General features: G+C 43.9%; 1 protein-coding gene across 1 annotated transcript in view; it reads left to right on the top strand.

The window, feature by feature from the left end:
- The window catches only part of PAK5 (p21 (RAC1) activated kinase 5), a 109,686-nt gene that overhangs the window by 66,688 nt on the left and 22,444 nt on the right, over positions 1–20,554 (top strand). The window contains exon 2 of the mRNA XM_065919534.1: positions 1,792–2,577. Within this exon, the coding sequence (XP_065775606.1) occupies positions 1,792–2,577 (786 nt within the window). The remainder of the gene's footprint in view (positions 1–1,791; positions 2,578–20,554) is intronic.

The raw sequence follows: 20,554 nt of genomic DNA, 5'->3' as shown, positions 1-20,554 counted from the left end.
GGGGGGAGAAGGAGGAAACCAAAACTCGACAGTGTGAAAACTTGGCAACTGTTACCATGGTCAGGTGATCAAGGTCAATGTCATCAGTGACAGTCAGGCTGATGGTGTGTATCCTGGATATGATGTAATGAAAGTGGTATATTACTCTGTGATCTTCCTTCCGTAAACCAATAACCCCAGTTTAAACACAAGAAAAATACCATATACACCCAGTTGAGGGACATTCTGCACAATAACTGACCAGTACTCATTAAAATTGTCAAGGTCATCGAGGAAAGTCTGAGAATTATCTCATGTCTAAGGAGACAGGACAAATAAAGGTAGTGAGGTAGACTGGAGAGGACTCTGAAACACTAAGAAAAAACTCTAATGATATCTTCATAAACTGTGGTAAACTGTTTATGTTAATAGTAATGCAAGATGTTAACAACGGCACTAGCAACTTCCCTGAGGTTTCAGGGGAAGATGGATGCATCTGTATGTATGGCTGGGGCACTTTGCCATGCACCTGAAACCATCACAACATTGTTGATCACCTATGCTCCAATATAAAATAAAAAGTTTACATTTTAAAAATGTGATTAATAAAAAACATTGGGACTAGGTGAGACATATATGAGACCTCTGTAGCTTCTCTGTTATCTGAAAGTATTCCATACTTAAACATTTATCTAAAAGAACAGGTGAAGACCAAGTCTTTAGTCCAGGACTGACTAAGGGGGGGAAAAAAGACTTGTCTTTCACTGTGGTAGTTGCAGAAGCACTGATCTATAAAGCAAGGTCTAGGATGACTTTGACTTTTTCTTCCAATTTGAAATCTCTTGTACTAACTGAGATGACTTTGAATTCCTTGCTACTTCCTCCACAAGGTATTTTTCTCTTGCATTCCTGGAAGTCTGAAGTCACACTTTGTTCTTTGTTCTTTTTTTCACCCTCGTCATATTTTACTGCAAACCTTGTCATTGTCAAGGTGCAGCTGACTAGTTTTATAAGTAGTTTCTGATTTGCTTCTGCTCCTGGTATTCATTCTGGTATTATTTAGGTTCATTAAAGGGAACATTTGGGCTTGGCAGTTTGTCACTAAGGTTCGGGTACAACCACATCATTACCAAGCCATCCAAAGTTTGGCAATGATGATACTGATGATACACATACAGTCAAGATACCATTACAGTTACATCACATTTGATCACAAATTAACTCATACAAGTAATCTTCGTGCCACTCCCTATTTACATCTTAGAAAGTTTGCTCTTCTATGAAATCTGATAGCTTCAATTATTATGTGTCTTTCATAAAAAGGTAAAAAAAAGTGCACCTCTTTCTGAGTATGTTACTGTTTAAGTAACAATGGTTTTAATTTTGGAAGTAATCTGGATAATGAATGTAAAAAGCTAGTAAGTATACCTTGAATAAGCATAGAGTTATGAACTTAAAATTATAATCATCAGCTTATTGCTAGATAGCTAGGGTTTAGTGAAGAAGCAACGAACTGGCACATGAAACAGTGATACCCTATATATAGCCTTCTAAATGTTTTTTTGATATTTGATACCTCTATTGAGACAGGTAAGGAAGAATTTGCAATTTGAGACTATTGTTTAATATTTATTTCACCAGTCAAGAAATCAAACAACCAACAGCCTTTGTTTCTTTATCTTTTTTAATGAAATGTTCCTGGGGCCTATTTTCCTCTGTGGTTTAAACTGGATGGAATCAGGATAGGATTCTTCCATCAGTTTGAAAGTGTGAATTGTTTTCTTTAAACAGTGTTCCCTTTATTATTCCCAGACAATCGTTAGAGGAAACAAACCCTGCAAGGAGACCTCCATCAACGGCCTGCTGGAGGATTTTGACAACATCTCCGTGACCCGCTCCAACTCCCTGAGGAAGGAAAGCCCGCCCACCCCGGACCAGGGAGCCTCCAGCCGGGGTCCCGGCCATCGGGAAGAAAACGGCTTTCTCACCTTCTCGCAGTATTCCAGCGAATCTGACAGCACTGCTGACTATGCCTCTGAAAAGTACAGAGAAAAGAGTCTCTATGGAGATGATCTGGACCCGTTTTATAAAGGCAGCCACCCTGCCAGGCAAAATGGGCACGTATTGAAGATGCAACACGGGGAGGCCTATTATCCTGAGATGAAGCCTTTGCAGTCCGACAGAGCCAGATTTCCTGCAGACTATCATGCACACTTGGACTCACTGAGCAAACCCAGCGAGTACAGTGACCTCAAGTGGGGCTTCCAGAGAGCCTCGGGCAGCTCCCCTCTGGATTATCCGTTCCAGTTCACACCTTCTAGAACTGCAGGGACCAGTGGGTGCTCAAAGGAGAGCCTGGCGTACAGCGAAAGTGAATGGGGGCCCAGCCTGGATGACTATGACAGGAGGCCAAAGTCATCGTACCTCTGTCAGACGAGCCCTCAGCCTGCCATGCGGCAGAGGTCCCGGTCAGGCTCCGGGCTCCAGGAGCCCATGATGCCCTTCGGAGAAAGTGCATTTAAAACCCACCCCCAAGGACACTCCTACGGCTCCTACACGTACCCGCGCCTGTCTGAGCCCGCAGTGTGCGTTCCAAAGGTAACCTTCACGGCCTCCCTCCTCCAGCATGCGGGCCCTGGCAAGGTGTGTTCCCACCACCCTCTTAGCTGGATTCCAGAGCGCTGGTTGGTCTGTAAGCGAGAATCGGTATCGAAACTCCACCTGGTTTCCATCCACCCCCCAGGGCAGAGAATTTAGGACAAGGCACATTTATTCATTAAAAGCAAATCCTCTGGGCAGTTCCTACAGGCTTTCTGGGTTAAAAGGCAAAAGAAAATTTTTTTCAAAAGATATTTTGATATATTAGTGATAAATGTCATGCGCTTGTACGGCCCTATGTCTTGTGTTAAGGAGTATAGAGTTATAGACTGTTAGAGGGAGTAATACAGTAGTTCCTCCACTCTGGTAAAGGTTACCCAGAACTGCCAACAAGGGGAAAAAAGTCAGGATAATGTGGTAAGTTTTTAATAAAGTTAATTGTATTCAATTCAAGGGATTATCGGTATCTTGAGAGTATGTTCTTTCTACTAGTTTAGTGTTGACACGTTGTGTGTGTATGTGCAACTTTAGGATGATAGATGGAATCTGGTTGCTTGGCCTTCCTTGGTGTGCTTTTTATTTTGTTTTCATTATTGTAATTTCTGTTTTAATATTTTTTTCTTAATGTTAACTGTTGCAAATTTGCTTTGAAATGTGGCTGGGCCATGATACCCCAAAGTTTGGAAACCACTGTTGGAGGAGTTACTGGCTTTGCAAAATACCTTGGAAAGTGTGCCAGCAGTTTATTTTCCCATAGTTAACTTAGAAATGTTTTTGCTACCCCTCTGCTACCACTAAGTGAGGATGGGCCATTTGGCTGTGAGCTCTAGATTACGGAGGTCTCAGGGCAGTTGAGGGAGACTTGGCTTCTAGAAGCATGATCAGGGATGTTTGGAAGCCAACACTGTCTCTTCAACAGCTTGGTGAGCTGTACAGCGAATCTTGGAAGGCAGGGCTGCCTGCATCGTCTGATTGATTATCAATGCCCAGTATTTTTCCTTCTTTATTATTTCTCATAAACATAATCCAAGATGTTGAAGTCTGTTAGGGACATGTTGAGAGTGACTTAAGCCATACTTTAGAAAAAGCAAAATAACTAATACTTTAGTTCCCAATATATTTAAAAATATATCCTAAAGAAATAGAGACCTGGAATATATACTGTCAATTAAAATTTAAATATTGAGAATGTTTTCCATCTCACTGTTATTTATTTGAACTCCCATTATGAAGGTATCATGACTGCCTTTTGCAATGTTCTCCCCAGGGCAATGGTTGGAAAGAGGTCTGTCTAACTAACCAAAGGGCAAAAGCTCTGGGAAGCCATATGCACGTGTCATGATGCATGAGGTCACTTATGTAGTTTCCTGTGCACATCACCCAGCCCAAGGTTATAGAGCATCACAGTTGTAGAATGAACTAAGCAAATTAACACATTCTGTAGCTGAATCCAGTTACATTCTCTAGTTTGTGAACATCAGTGCTTACTTTAGGAATAAATAATGTGATTTCTTTCAGCTTTACCAAGTTTATAATTGACAAAATTTTAAGATATTTGAAGTGTACAAGATGATGATCTGATCTACATATACACCGTGAAGGGATTTCCCTTGCTGAGTTAAGATATTCATCACCTCACATATTTACCTTTTGCTTATGTATGAGAAATTTAGTTTCTACTCTTTTAGCAGATTTCAATTCTACAATATAGTACTATCAACTACAATCACCATGTGATACAATCCATCCTCAGACCTTAGAGCTGAAAGTTTGTATCCTTTAACCAACTTCCTTTTCTCCACCTCCTAGACCCTGGCAATTACTTTTCTATTCTGTTTCCATGAGTTTGACTTCTTCCTTTGTTTTCTAAAATCCCACATATAAATGATAACATTTGCAGTGGTTGCCATTCTCCGTATGGCTTATTTCACTTAGCATAATGCCCTTCAGTTTCTTCCATGTTATTGCAGATGACAAGGTTCAAGATTTCCTTCTCCTGTAAGGCTGAAGAATATTCCTTTTTATATACATTTCTTTGAATCATATTTTCTTGATCCATTCATTTGTTGATGGACACATAGATTGCTGTCTATGCTAATAATGTGGCAATGGGCATGGGAGTACAGATATCTTTTCCAGATAATGATTTTGTTTCCTTTGGATATATACCTGGAAGTAGGATTGTTTTATCACGTAGTAGTTCTACTTTTAGTTTTTTGTACACTTCCTCACTGTTTTCCATTGTGACTGTACCAGTGCAAATGTCTACCAATAGTACACAAGAGTTCTCCTTTCTCCACATCCTCGTCGGTGGTGCTAGTGGCAAAGAACTCTCCTGCCAATGTAGGCGACATAAAGAGAGGCAGATTCGATCCCTGGGTCAGGAAGATCCCCTGGAGAAAGAAATGGCAACCCACTCCAGTATTCTTGCCTGGAGACTCCCTTGAACAGAGGAGCCTGGTGGGCTACAGTCCATAGGGTCACAAAGAGTTGGACACGACTGAAACGACTTAGCACACACACCTCTTTAATAATAACTATCCTAACAGGTTGAGGTAGTATCGTATTGTGCTTTTAATTTGCATTCTCCTGATGATTAGTGATGTTGAGCACCTTTTTATATACCTGTTGGCCATTTGCATGTTTCTTCAGAAAACTGTCTATTCAAGTCCTTTGCCCATTTTAAAATTATGGTATATGGTAATATGGTATTTTTGCTATTGAATTTCTTGCTATGAGTTCCAAGTATACTTGATATTAACTCCTTATCAAATACATGATTTGAAAATATTTTCTCCTGTAGGTTACTTTTTCCTTTTTTGGTGGTATTTTTACTGTACAACTGAAGGTATCACATTTCCTCATTGCAAACTACATCACAAAGTTATAGTAATCAAAACAGGATGGTTTTGGCATAAAACACACTTAGACCAGTGGAACAGAATATGCAACCCAGAGATAAACCCCACACACATGTAGCCAATTACTGAAAAAGGAGCCAAGAATGTACAATGGGGAAAGGGTAATCTCCTCAATAAATAGTGTTGGGAAAACTGGACAGCTGTGTGGAAAAGAATGAAACTGGACCCCTATCTTAAACCAATGGAACAGAGAATTCCAGCTTTCCATGGAATTCTCCAGGCCAGAATACTGGAGTGGGTAGCCTTTCCCTTCTCCCAACCCAGGCATCAAACTGGGGTCTCCTGCATTGCAGGCAGATTCTTTACCAACTGAGCTATCAGGGAAGCCCTTCTTTGCTCAGCAGAAATTTTTTAGTCTAATTGAGTCCTACTTGTTTATTTTTGCTTTCGTTGCCTTTGCTTTTAGTGTTGTCTAGAAAAGTCATTGCAAAGAACAATGTCAAAGAGCTTTCTTCTAGAAACTTTATGGTTTCAAGTCTTTAATCCATTTGAGCTGAATTTTGTGTATGATTGGTTTAAGATAGGAGTCCAGTTTCATTCTTTTACACACAGCTGTCCAGTTTTCCCAATGCTGTTTATTGAAGAGACTATCCTTTCCCCATTGTACATCCTTGGCTCCTTTTTCAATAATTGACTACATTTGTGGGGTTTATTTCTGGGTTGTGTGTTCTCTTCCACTGATCTAAGTATGTTTTATGCCAAAAACCATCCTGTTTTGATTACCATAACTTTGTAATGTAGTTTGCAATGAGGATATATGACACCTCCAGTTGTGTTCTTTTTCCTCAGAATTGTTTTGGCTATACATGGTTGACTATGATTTTGTCTGTGCAGTATATTTGAATGCTTGTGTTGAGAGCTGTTTCAGGTCATTGTCATTGAGAAAACAGTGTTCTGAGGCTTTAACCTTTCAGTCATGGAGCTGTATTTGGCCCATTAACATGTTTAGTCATCCAGGAGTCATTTTCAACATCTGAAAAATCAAGATATTTCACTTAGAATTCTCAGCTTTTGAGTCTCAGGTTTCTCTTGTGAAAAGTGGAACCATTTGTTGTCCCTGGGCCCACGTTTCCACACAGCATTAGAAACAGAACTGTCTGGAGGTAAAGGCTTGCCCCATTAGAAAAGATAGGCTCTGCCTAGCACACTTCACTCATTTTCCCCACTAGCCTAATCCCTTGAGGCATTTGAGATTTAATATAACCACGAACATCCCCTGCCTACTCATTTCACAGAAGGGAAACTGCGGTCCAGAAAGTCACATGGCACACTTAAGGCTTCATAGCTGGCTGCAAAATAAGAACAAGAATTCATGCCTGGAGTTTCTCCCAACTCAACATTCTCCCCATTATATTGGCATATGTAATTTTAGGGGTTCAACTGCATTTGCCAGTAAAACCCACAAGAGGTCCCAGTGGCCACCAGAACGTTAGGTTAACTGGAGGAATAGAGAGAGGATGGAGCAAAGGATCAAGGCAGGGAGGGCATCAACTGCCCCATCCTTACTGTGCCCTCTTCTTGCAGACTCCCAAACATAAGGCAGAGCAGAGCTGCCCTGACATCTGGTTTTCTCAAACCCAGAAACAATGCAGAGACTATTATGGCTCAGGAAAAAAGCATATAACACTCCTACCAAGTCGTTTTCATCTCTTATAATCAGAACTCCAAGCTGCTGTTCCATGTTTCGTAGGAGACCCATGAGAAATTCACGAGCAGGTCTTGTGGGAGGGTAGGAGGTGGGAGGCCTGCTAGTAATTAAAATGTTTGCTTAAAAATATAACCTCTTTCTATAAAGACCAATACAGTATACTAGTGCATATATATGGAATTTAGAAAGATGATAATGATAACCCTATATGCAAAACAGAAAAAGAGACACAGATGTACAGAACAGACTTCTGGACTCTGTGGGAGAAGGCGAGGGTAGGATGTTTCGAGAGAACACCATCGAAACATATATATTATCTAGGGTGAAACAGATCACCAGTCCAGGCTGGATGCATGAGACAAGTGCTCAGGCTGGTGCACTGGGAAGACCCAGAGGAATCGGGTGGAGAGGGAGGTGGGAGGGGGGATCGGGATGGGGAATACATGTAAATCCATGGCTGATTCATGTCAATGTATGGCAAAAACCACTACAATATTGTAAAGTAATTAGCCTCCAACTAATAAAAATAAATGGAAAATATATATATATATATATAACATCTTTCTAAAAATAGTTAGGTGCTTGTGTCCTTAGAACTAAACTCTTGAAAATCTACCAATCACATTTGGATTTTCTGTGGAGAGAAGACATGGTGATCATGACTCGGATAATTTGACTTTGCCTCATGGAAAATTCTAGAAACTGGGGGGTAATGTTCACAATAATGAGAGAAAGCATGAAACTTGGTTTCAAGATACAGCAAAAATGAGGAGGGTGTGTGTGTGTGTGTGTGTGAGAGAGAGAGAGAGAGAGAGAGACCAGTTTTACACTTCGGCTTAAATTAAAAAAAACAAAAACAAAACAAAAATTACACATGTTAACCTATAGTTAAAAAAAAAAAATCCTGCAATGTTATCTACCTACCTAATTTTCCCATTAGAGTGACAGGAATTAAGATTGTTATGAATATGTAGATACTGGCATCCATCTCTCTACTTCTAAATGGTTTTCCTGCTGGGGCTAAGCAGATGAATCCTTAAGAGGAAGATAAGGTCAAACCAAATCCATACAGGACTTACAGAACTACCAAAGTGTGGAAGAGACTGTTTCCACCCTGCCCTGCCGACAAGCCTGCGTTAGAGGGAGAGAAGCTGGCTGGAGCTCCTGCCATGCATTTGATTGTACTTATTCCGACACTCTCCAGGGACCAGGCTCAGGTGTCTGGTGCTGGCCTGGGACATCCACCCCTCGCTCTGGCTCCAGCTGCTGAGAAGCCCCTAGTATCATCCCCACTCTGCCAGCTCACTAGGCACTGTCTGGGTGTCAGATCCATGTGTTGCCTTGTTGAGCATCATGTCCTGTAAATTCTTGCCCCATTTGAACAGATGAGCCCATCAGGGCTTTGAGAGGCTCAGTAAACAGCCTGGTCAGCCTGCTCATAGGAGAGCTGGGACCCAAATTTCTGGGCTCAGCCCCTCACTAGACACTGACCACATCCCCAGTGGCACAGGAATAGCTTCTGTTGGTGCCAAGCCTTAACTTGGCTTCTTACAATCCCCTCCAACACCTGCAGCAGTGGAGGGTTGGGTTGTGTCATCCTGTTCTACTCTATAGCAGGATTTCTCAGCCTAGACACTGTCGACATTTGGGGTCTGGTAACTGTTTGTTGTGGGGTGCCCCCATGCACTGTAGGATATTTAGCAGCATCCTTGTCGTCTGCTCACTACAGGCCAATAGCACCCCTCCCTCACTTATAACAACCAAAATATCTCTAGAAACAGCCCAGTGTCACATGGGAGCTGCTCTAGAAGCAGCTCCAGCTGGGAATTCTTTTCCCCTCACTGTCATTTTTCAAATGCTTTCCGGCAGTCATGGATGTAGGTCAGGAAGATACACTCCCTGGCTTGAGTCTCGATGTCACCACTTTAATAAAGGCTAAACTGTGCCTTTACTTCTTTGTCTATGAAATAGGCATAAAGACGCCTTATGATGTTGAGTGAGGTTAAATAAGTTGATACTTATGGTAGCCTAATTATTAATATATGTCCTCTGCATACATCAGTCTGTGTGTATAGCTTCTAGAAGGATGACTGTTGTGATGTGATGCCTGGGTTAACTGTGTGCCAGGTGCTATGCTAAGCCTTTTGCAAACATGACCTGATTTTGTCCTCATGACAAATCCTGAAGAATTCAAGATCATTTCCCTTTTTACAGTGAAGGAGCTGAGACTCAAAGAGACTTAATATTTCTAGATGTCCAAGGATGTGAGACAAAACAGCTGAGTCAAGATCCAAAGTTAAGTCCATTTGACTCCAAAGTCTATCTATTCCAGGATGTTCCTGTTTCTACAGAAAAAAAAAAAAAAAAAACGAGGTACATAAGGCTTTGGGGAATGGACATAAGCCCTTAAGGCCCAGATGCTCACACCACAGGCAGCCCTCACCTTGCTGACAAGGAATGGATGCTGACTCACAGACGGATTTGGTGCACAGGAGCGCACTTTATTCTGTCTGTTCTTGGTAGGCTGGAATCCTTTGACAGGCTCCTTAGCATCACCAGACTGTGATCTATAGGTAAAGCATTAAGAGTAGGGATCCCTGAGTCTTTCATATGCACTCCCTCAACCTTGACTGATAGTCTTATTGGATTTTGTAGAAGAGAGTTCAGATTTTCTCACCCATTACAGAAGACATTGAAGAGCACACATTCTAGAGTCAGATCTCCAAGATTCGACCACTCTCCAGCTGTGTGATCTTGTCTGTGCCTCAGTCCCTTCATCTCCAAATAGGGCATCTCACTACCTGCTTCCAGTTAGTCCTGTGGCTGGAGAAAGGTTGATAAACGTAAAGGAGTTAGCACTTGGCACATCCTCAGTATCAGACCTTATACTCAGGAATGTTTCTGGTTGGAAAACATGTCACCATATCTCTTGTGCCAGTCATAGGCGCATCCTATCGATATAAACTTTCACACATTTTCAAAATATGGTAACAAGTTCTATCTGACTCTGCCCTCACAGTTGCTCTGTGCAGTCTCATAATTACAAGTGTCCTCACTTTAGAGATCTGGGTCACAGAAGGCCAGAGTAGTTGTGTGACCTCCTCAAGGTCATGCAAAGCTCTAGGTCATGACTGAGCTGGCCTGAAGACCCCAATCCTGCCACCCCAATTCTTTCTCTGGTCTCCAGAATGGAAATGAAATGCTCAGACCTCCTATGAAAGCCAGATGCTAAGAGAGAACCAAAAATTTAGCAGCATGAAAGCAAGAACCATCATCACTGTAGATGGATAGTTGTGATGACTCCTTGCCAACCAACCCTTCCACCTTACCCACTCCATCTCCACTGCATAGAGCAGCAAAGTGAGCCATGTCGGGCCCATGTCATTCCAGGTAGACAGTGAGGTAAGGAGTTCCGAGTGAAGATAGAGGATGCAAGGAAAACCTCGGCATGGTTCCCCAGACCCTCCTTATGAAGTCACCAGTGTTCATTGCTCAGCTATCGCTTTGCTTTCCCTGGAAGGAAAGAGCAGTTGAACCAGTGTGCTCAGCCTTACTGAATCAAGTTTAATGACTCACCATTCTTTCCGATACTGGGCATACCTGGATTCAACCAAGGCTCCAGGAACAAAACTGCAGCTCCTGATCTCCTAAGGGTCCCAGCAGAATACTTTTCAGAGACACTTTAGGGGCCCTATGGGTGATGAAATGACAAGGCTGGTGAAATCTGATAGGCTGCACCAACAATCTGAAAAGGGGAATGGCTGGGAGGGAGAGGGAGAGAGAAAGAAGTGCTTAATCGCCTAATAGAATAACGGAGAGTGCTGCCTGCAGACCTTTTTCCTTTACACATGGGCTCCTGTAGGCTGTTCATTAAGGCTCATAAAACATACAAAGAGGTTACTCAGAGCAATAGCTCTGACATCTGTCCCTTCTGATGGAGACTTGAGGCGTCTTTTGCATATGAATGAACTCATCTCCCCGTGAATGTTATTATGATTCAAAGTAAATTGTATTTTGGTCATTATAAGTGGGTTTTCCCATTACCAAATTAAAAATGAAATGAATCTAACCTGGCGTTGTCTGTCCCAGTGCTCTCGGAGGCCCTGACATTTTTGAACCATGTTCTTCAGCAGCAAACTAATCCCCAGAGGTCCACCCCCACCCCCACCCCACAACATGCCTGCAGCTGGCGACAGAGCACAGGCAGGGTAATCTTCTCTCAAATACAGGATGCATCTGCAGAGTTTGCAGCAGCAACTGTGGGGGGTTAATTGGATATACTGACTCCAAGGTGGGGAAACAGCCTGCTGATCGGAGAGTGATTCACTTCTTCATGTAACTCAAGATTTGCCTCTTTGTACAGGTCATGGGCCACTTGTCAGACTCTCTGTGTGTATTTACCATCCATTTTGTGGATGCATGGGAAAGGCAAGCAGGGAAATAAATGCATGACTCTTCAAACTTCATGTCATAACGTGTAAGTTCCTAGATGCCTAGATGGGTATCCAGCATCACAGATGGGAGATTTTCCTGGAAAAAAGTTAAATATGGTGAACAGTTTTCTGCTACATGCAGTTTGGAAACCCAGCAAGTGTCTGACAGTCCAGAACTGCACCTACTTCCCAAGTTCCCTGAACAAGAATCTTAAGGAGAGACCTTGATCCCTGAGGTCCTAGGGGGTTCAGCTCGTGACCCCTGCTCCCTGCTGTGATGTGTGTGCCAGCTCACCTAAATTGAATGCCAGCTCAAAGTGTGTGCTGTATCTCTGTATCATCCGGCCAATGTCATAGGCTCTGAAATAGGGGCACTCCATTTTGTAAATGAACATAAGTAGTTCAGAGGAAAGTGACTGTGGCTCAGCACGTGTCAAGGTTCTGCCTCAAGCTGTGGGAACAGTAGCTACTGTTTATTAAAATGCCACTGGAGGTGGAAAAACTCCCCACCATCCTGTAATAAGAGCACTGGTGTCAGCAGCCCCCGTGGTGGGAGAAGCGGAGGCTGGAAAGTCAAGGACAGAGACACAGGGGCCCATCAGCCCCCGTTAGCAGCACCTCTGCCCCACAGCAGGAAGACCTGGGGTTGCAGAGCATAACCAAGGGATGCAGATCACGGGATTTAGTGAATCCCCTTTACCTACTTATCCGTCTCTAAAATGTCCCTGCAGAGAAAATCAGCTCCAGATTCTCTCCCAGGTCCTTACGAGCAAATTTTTCCTTTTCCCAATCCAAGCCTGATCCTGTTACATTTCCCTTTGAGTCAAGTAAGGACAGTGTAAGATGTACTTTTCTTACTTAGAGCCCTATGATTCACTCTTATCCTGCATTTGATTTATGGAGAACAAGCAGCACACAGTCCGGCTTTTTTCAATCCAGGCATGAGCAGTCTCTTTGCTTTGTTGTACTCTGAAAAGGTGTATTAAAGCATCACACTCAGGCACTGGAAATGGCTGCCTCTGCATTCCCTATAACTGCAGGGCGTGGAGAGAGAGACTCCATCCTTCATGGAAGCTTCTGCAGTCCCCATTATGTGGGTGCAGACTTATACCATGCACACACGCGTGCGTGCGTGCGTGCACACACACACACACACACCAATCCAGCACAATCCAGCCGCAACCTGCCTGTCACTGGCGTGGAAGGCCACGATGACAAATAGATGCTGCCGCAGGAGTTTTTTCTTTCTTTTCTTTCTCTCTCCCTCCTCCCACTGAGCCTTTTTTCCCCAGCCTTGGCATAAAATGGTCAAATGATGTTCCACTGCAGAATTCAATTTCACAGTTCAGTTAGGTCCTTGATTACACTGCCAAATTCAGATTAATGTGCATTTAACTAACATGGATCAGAGGAATTCTGGCTGAGAGCCAGCTGTAATCAGAGCAATTGATAGCTGTGTGGAGTTTTATGTCCTGTCCACCCCGGCACACCACTGGTGAAATTGATTGATTAAATGAATTCATTGCTATAATTATTTATAATTTTGATACATCACAAGCCTGCGTCTGACCCTATCCTTGAAGATGTTGTGCTCATTGTGCAAGGGCAGTCTGGCTGAGTTGTTAACTGAGAATTATTTATTCCCATATAATACTGCTTTTTTGTGTGTGGCCTTTCTTCATTCTTGACGGGGTTTGAATATAGACATGAAAAAGCAAGATTTAATTTATATGGAATTCTGAAAGTCATCAGGAAACTAAAAAACGAATATGTTATTAACCATTTTAAAAAGGAAGGAAACTGAGACATTTTCTACATTTGTTTTCAGTATTTTTAAAGATTCCTGTGGAGAGAGTTCCTTTTCAGAATGTGTCTGATTTTTAGTGACAGTTAGTCGTCCTGTGACCTCAGCTAAGCAGTTTGTCAGTCTGGTGACATCAGCCTAGGTGATGATTTACAAATCGACCTGGTCTTCTCTATTATTGCTACACCTTGCCGTATGGAAACCCACCTTCAGTGTATGTAGACCACGGTCTTATTTGTATGAAGCTACTTCTCCACAAAGTCCCAGGAGTGTTTTCTTCAGAGAAGCAGGGGCAAGCTTTCTGGTGGCCCCTCACTGCTTCCTCTCCTGCCTTCTGCCTTCCCACCCCTCTGCCCTTGAAATAAGGCTTACTGCAGTCAGGTCTTAGAGCATACACTAGATGCAGAGATGTTTTGAGACAAGGGTGGTGAGCAGCACATTGGATTCTCTTTTTAAATATCTATACCTTTTCCTAGTCTAATTTCACTCCATTGTGGTTTTACTAAATGATAAAATCTTACATTCATCTCAAGATACTGTAGGCCTGCTCACAGGGACTCCAAATGTACTCCTTCTTTCCCTAGAATATATTTGTAAGTCAGGTTTAGAAAAGGTTACCAGTTCAAGCTTTACTCCTTTGAAAGTCTTTCTTATAGGCACAAGTGTGTATATATGTACAAAACAGTATATATGGGCAAATTCATCATTTTTGTTTTACCCATTTATGATTATAAGGTATTATGGGAAAGATTATCTAGAGTAGGACAATTAAATCATTGTAACAGTTTAAGAGCCATGTAAAAGGCCAGGAGACTTTGTTATAGAAGAGAGCTTAGACAAACACCCAGAAGAAAGTTTGAGCCTTGTACCTGAACACAAAATTTTCTGTGGCTATCACCACAGAAAAATGAAAGCAATGTGCTCATTTTCCTGTAACGATCAACTCATTTTGCTGTAACTATTGATATCCCTTTTTAATATATTTTGAGCTGATTTATATAAGCCAAGACTATTAAAACAAACACAGTTAATTTTTCTTCCATCCCCCTCCCCCAGGTATTATCATCCATCATTTTCTGGCCGAGTTCTTGCATTCTGCCCCAGGCTTCTTAGACATCTGGGCCCCTAGTGAAGCACCCAACCAGGTTCAGCTCTGTAGCTATCACTGTATACTGTGTCCACCTCAGTCCTGACCCTGGCTATCTTTTTATTGTTGAAGGATACCTCTGAGAAGCTATCACAAATTCTAAGATGATACTGTCTGGATTTGAATCCCAGCTCGACTCTTAGGAGCTATGAGACTTTTCCATGACCTACTTAAACCCATGGTGTGTCAGCTTCCTTATCTGTAAAATGGAACAGTTTCAGGACTTTATTTCATTGTGTTACTTGGGATTTAAATGCAGGCACATATATAAAACGCTTAAAACGGTCCCTGGCACATAGAAAGCACTTGGCAAATGTCAGGTATCATTATTAACATCAGCGTGTTACTCCTGCAGGACAGGCTTCTAACAAAGCAGTTGGTTAAAGGAAGGGACCTGACTTCGGCTCCCAGTAAAACATTCCTACTTTTATGAAAAAGAGAACATTAAGCTTTGGTTTATAGAGGTGACAACTAATATAAGAATTGCCAGGGCAGGCAGTAAACCAGGCCGTGGTGCCGGTGTGCCCATCAGCTGGGACATGGACACTGTCCCCCTGGGGGTGACCTGGCCTGAACCAAAGAATCAGATGGTAGATTATGTACGGTTTGGGGCATTTGACCTTGGATTGCTTGAGGAGAGTTTCGCCTCCCAGAGCTTTAGTTTTATCAACCATACAGTGGGATTAACTACCTTCTGCTTGTCTGTTAGAGTGAAAAATCATGAGGCTAGCCACAGTGTTTGAGCCAGTGACAGTCACCATCATGGAACCCTTGGGTCATGAAGATCACCTGGGGACCATGGTTCAGCAACACAGTCAATAGAACAGGTTGCTTATGAATTTCTCCTTTACATAGCCAGCTGTTTGTCCACCATCATCTCTTTGAGTGGATGGAGCACGGAGGGAGGACCACGCATTCTCTCCCAGTAGCCAAATGTCCATTGTCCTTTGACCCATATCCCTTGAGCCTGGTACCAAAACCTGTCTCTTGTGATGGCATTTGTGCCTCATCCATTGCTTTTTTAAGAGTCTGCACCTCCTTCTAGCAGCTATGAAAGACAGTGGCACTGTTTTATCTCTAAGACCTAATTTCAAAGACCTTTAGCTCATGGTGAAGAACTCTGCATTCTATCTAACTGGGAATCCTCCCATTTGTGCAGACAAGCATCCTTTTCTTTTCTTTTTTGGTATTATTTAGTTTTTTAAAATTTAATTTTTATTCTATATTGCAGTATGGTTGATTTGCAAGACAAAAGGAGGTAAGAATATACAATGGAGTAAAGATAGTCTCTTTCATAAATGGTGCTGGGAAAACTGGACAATTACATGTCAAAGAATGAAATTAGAGCATCCTCTAACACCATCCACAAAACTAAATGTAAGTTCAGAATCACGTGGTGTTTTCTTGATGTCACGTGACAGTCGTGACGAGGAGTCTGATAAGGAAGCACAGTGGAGGAGTGTGATTCCCACCAAAAACACCTTTCACTTCCAACATTTCTTCAGAGATCAGTTATACCTGCTTGTGGAGAACGAATCCTGTTTCAAAGTACAGGAGGAAATACTGTCATAAAGACAGCAGGAGATAATGGCATGTGATGGCTCCCAGGACACACTTTCAAGAGTGAAAGTCATAGATCCAGCTTCCCCTCACATGATAGCCTTGTAACTAGCCTGGGCTTTGCTAATCTGAGCTTAATTTGCAGCAAGAATTTAATTATTTAATTTACAGCAACTTTTGTCATCCCTTAACCCTAGCACATACCAGTTTTGCTTTGTGTATGGCACAAATCCAGGGCCTTAGACAAAAACCAACTTGATCTCAAATATAGTATTTCAATGATGTTTGCTATATTATAATGAGCCACTTTGTTTTAGAAGATGTGTGTGATAGGAGTATATATACAAGTACATTGTAAGTATTCAATAAATGCTAACTAGTTTTATTATCATTGTAGTTACTATTTATTATTTTCTTTTACATTCCCTCTATTTTGCTAAGCAATTTATATAATAACACTACCTAGAATGAATTAATAGATTATATGGAATAATTTCCATTCAAATTCTTTAATTTGTATTCAACTCCTTAGCATTTGCAGTGACCAAAGGAGGTAGGTATTATTATTATTAGGCAAGTACCATTATTATTCTGTAGGTGTTATTATTATTACTCCCATCTTTAAGATGAGAAACTGAAGCACAGAGTCTAAATAACTTGCCCAATGTCACACAACTTGTAAATGGCCAAAAAAGGCTTTGCACCCAGAGCCTTTTCTTAAACAGTAGGCTGCTCTAGGGGGCCCTTAGGCTTACCTTAAACCTCATAAAAACCCTCGGAGAGAGATATGATGACCCTGATTTTACTAAGCGTTTTGACTCAAGTTACCAGAATTAAAACTCGGCTTTCAATACATCCTTAAATACTTTCTCTCCGCTCTGCAAGCAGGCCAGGGCTCAGACGGCATAGCAGCCAGCCCTAGCTGGTGCGAGGCTCCCGAGTGTGATCTGGAGTCAGAGGGCCTTGCCTACCTGAGAACAGGACCGCGGCGGCGCCTGTCAGGGGCCGCCTGTGTGCAGACCGTGTTCCCTGACTTGGGGAGGCGGCCCTGGCCACGCGGGGTGCGGGCCAGTGCCCCTGAGCGCGCCTGTGTCCGATCACGCGGCCAGGTGCGGTGGGCCCGTGCTGCACCCTGCTTCACTTCTCCGTGGCATGCGACAGCCGCTCACGCCTTCCTTCCTGAAACACTGTCCTTCCGGGCCTCCGGACACCCTAGGCCCTTCGTGTCTTTCCTGGCCGTCTGGCCCCTCCTCCGCAGCTCCTGCGCCGCTTCCTCCTTCTCTTTCTGGACTCCACATGCTGGAGTCCTTGAGCTTTCTCTTACACATGCTATGCCAAGGCTTTTAATGCCAGCTAAACACTGGCAGCTGAGAGCCACGTCGTCAGCCTCACTCCTCCCTGGACTGGAGGCACGCCTGAGTCACGTGAGAGACATCGCCGTGCGGGTGATTAGTAGCGTCTCACACCTCACACGGCCGTGACGGGGGGTCTCACACCTCACACGGCCGTGACGGGGGGTCTCACACCTCACACGGCCGTGACGGGGGGTCTCACACCTCACACGGCCGTGACGGGGGGTCTCACACCTCACACGGCCGTGACGGGGGGTCTCACACTTCACACGGCCGTGATGGGGGGTCTCACATCTCACACGGCCGTGACGGGGCTCTGGGTTTCCCCCATGTGTTGGTTACCTATTCGTGTGTAACGAGGAACCCCGGGCTACCGCCATCTGAAGGCTTGACTGGGGCGGAGGGTCACTCCTGAGATGACACGCCTCGCTGTTGGCGGAGGCTTCTGTTTCCAGCTGGCTCTTGGCAGGAAGACCTCGCCATAGACGTTTGAGTGTCCCCACAAGATGGCAACCAGAGAAAGCCAGAGAACAGGAGAGAATGTGGAGAAGACATGACGTCCATACTGACCTCAGCGGGCACCTGCTATCACTTCCACCATATTCTTTTCCCCACACAAATCCACCCGGTGCCGCGGAGGAGACTGCACATTCCTGTCGGGAAGCAGGGACCCCTGGGAGCCGTCCTGGAGGCCGACTTGCCGCCCACAGTCCTGCTTCTTCCCTTGCGCTCCTTGTATTACCAAGTGGCCTGTTCCTCCAGCCAAACCCTGGGAACTACCTCTGATTCTTCTGCTTCCTAGTCTAATCCCACCCGTCAGCAAATCCGGTCAGCTCTGTCTTTAGACTTGACCCTGGGCCCCACGTTCCTCATGCCATGTAGAGAGCCCACCCTCGTCTCTGCCCACACTGACGCAGTAAGCTCACGGGCATCCTGCCACCAGAGCTGCTCCTTCAGCGGCGAGAGTCAGGACCCCACCACGCCCCGCTGAGTGGCAACCTCGGCGTCCTTGCAGGGGGTCCGCACGATCTGCCTGCGCGCTGCTCCTGCGCCCGCCTTCCCCGGGCGCCTGCTCCTCGCCCCGGTGTGTGTTCAGAGCCCTGCGCGTGCTGTGCCCCTGCCTGGGCTGCCCGCCCACCCCACCCGCCACAGTCCAGGGCTCGCTCCCTCACTTCAGCCAGGCTTCTGCTCCGCGGCGCCTCTCAGAAAGCCTTCCTCCGCCAGCCCGTCCAAGAGGGCATCTTGTACTCTCAACCCCCTTCCGCGGCTCTATTTTTCATATCACCCATTGCTACTAGACCATATACTGCATAGTTATTGGTTTTCTTGTCTATCTTCCATCTTCTTCTCCAGTAAACTCCAGGAAGACAGAAATACCATCCCTTGCGATTATTGCTGGACCTTCCCACCAAACCTGAGATGGTGCCTAACAGCTAATAGTTGCTCAAATATTAACTCGTGTACTAAATAAATGGGGCTTCCCTGGTGGCTCAGACGGTAAAGAATCTGCCTGCAATGTGGGAGACCTGGGTTTGATCCCTGGGTTGGGAAGATCCCCTGGGGGAAGGCATGGCAACCCACTCCAGTATTCTTGTGTGGAGAATCCAACGGACAGAGGAGCTTGACGGGCTACAGTCCTTGGGATCACGAAGAGTTGGACATGACTGAGCGATTAAGCACAGCACTAAATGAATGAATGAATGGACCACACAGGACCAGTGAATTCATATAGAACAGTGCAACCCTGTAGAATATTCTGCAATGGTGGAAATATTCTCTTATCTGTGCTGTTTGATGTAGCAACTCATTAAATGCCTAACATATGACTAATGTGAATGAAGAATGAAATTTTTAACTTTGGTTTCTATTGATTTTAATTAGGTAGCCACAGGTAGCCAATAACCATCATTTAGATAGATCTAGATCCTCAGGGTAGAGGAGGTTGAGCATGAAGATGTCATTCCATGTACATCCCAGTAGAGTAGTAGAGACTTCCTGGGATGCTGTGTTAAGAAAGAAGCTGAGGTCCCATCAACAAATCTTTTTCAAGCACCTTCTATTTACCCAACACTGTTATTATCAGGATCTTGCACAAAGGAGTGCGTTGATCTACTAACACTTCCTACTTTGGGCAAGGAGGTGAGGGTAGTGTGCTATGGCATATTCACCATCCTTGACTTCAGTCATTCCAGGGGAGGCCAGAGCTCCTTCTTGGTCTTTTCCAGAGTGTGATTGCTGAAACCTACCTCTACTGTCTTAGAAACCCCTCACTGGCTTTCCCCACACCTGCCCTATCTGTCCTCCCCATCCGCTCCACTCTTCACAATTAGAGTAGAATGTTCTTGTCTGTAATTCTTCTGAGAGCTGAGTATATTTCTCTCTCTCACACACACAGCCCTGCAAATATGTTTTCTCTCAATACATTTGTACTATTGGTGCCTCAGACATATCCCTTCACCACTGACTGTTTCTATCTGCCAGCACTGTTTTCCTTTGTCTAAAATAGTAGTCCTTAATCAAGGGTTATTTTGTCCATATCCTGGGAACATTTGACATCTTACGAAATTTTGTTGGCCATAAATGGGAGGAGAAGCTGCTACAGCATCTAGTGGGTAGAATCCAGTGATGCTGCTAAATATCCTTCAATATGCAGGACAGCCGTCCACATCAAAGAATTATCTGACCCAGAACATCATGGGTACCAAGGCTAAAAAATCCTGGTCTAAGACCTTCCCCTGACTGTCAGAGCCTGCTCAGTTCAGGACATGGAAAGCCAAAAGTGCCAGGGAATTCATATCCCAAGGAGCTGATGGTAAGGAGATGTGGTACCTGAATACCTTAACTCTCTGCTCTGAGATGGGACAGTTTTAAAGTGCGTGTCCTACATAGTCTTCCAGGGTTCAGACTTGCCTAGTGGGATTAGGTTACAGTTACATCAATGGTATCTTGCTGTGTATGTTAGAGTTCACCAGAGAAACAGAGCCAACAGTGTAAGTATGTGCGTGCATGCATGCTTACAGAGAGAGGGAGAGATTTTAAGGAACTGACTCATGCAATTGTGAGGGCTAGAATTCCAGCAAGAATTGATAGAGATTTGAGCCCAATGACAGTG

The sequence above is a fragment of the Muntiacus reevesi genome, chromosome 2, assembly GCF_963930625.1.
Source record: "Muntiacus reevesi chromosome 2, mMunRee1.1, whole genome shotgun sequence".
Lineage (NCBI taxonomy): Eukaryota > Metazoa > Chordata > Mammalia > Artiodactyla > Cervidae > Muntiacus > Muntiacus reevesi.
This window is presented reverse-complemented; position numbering and strand designations above follow the sequence as displayed.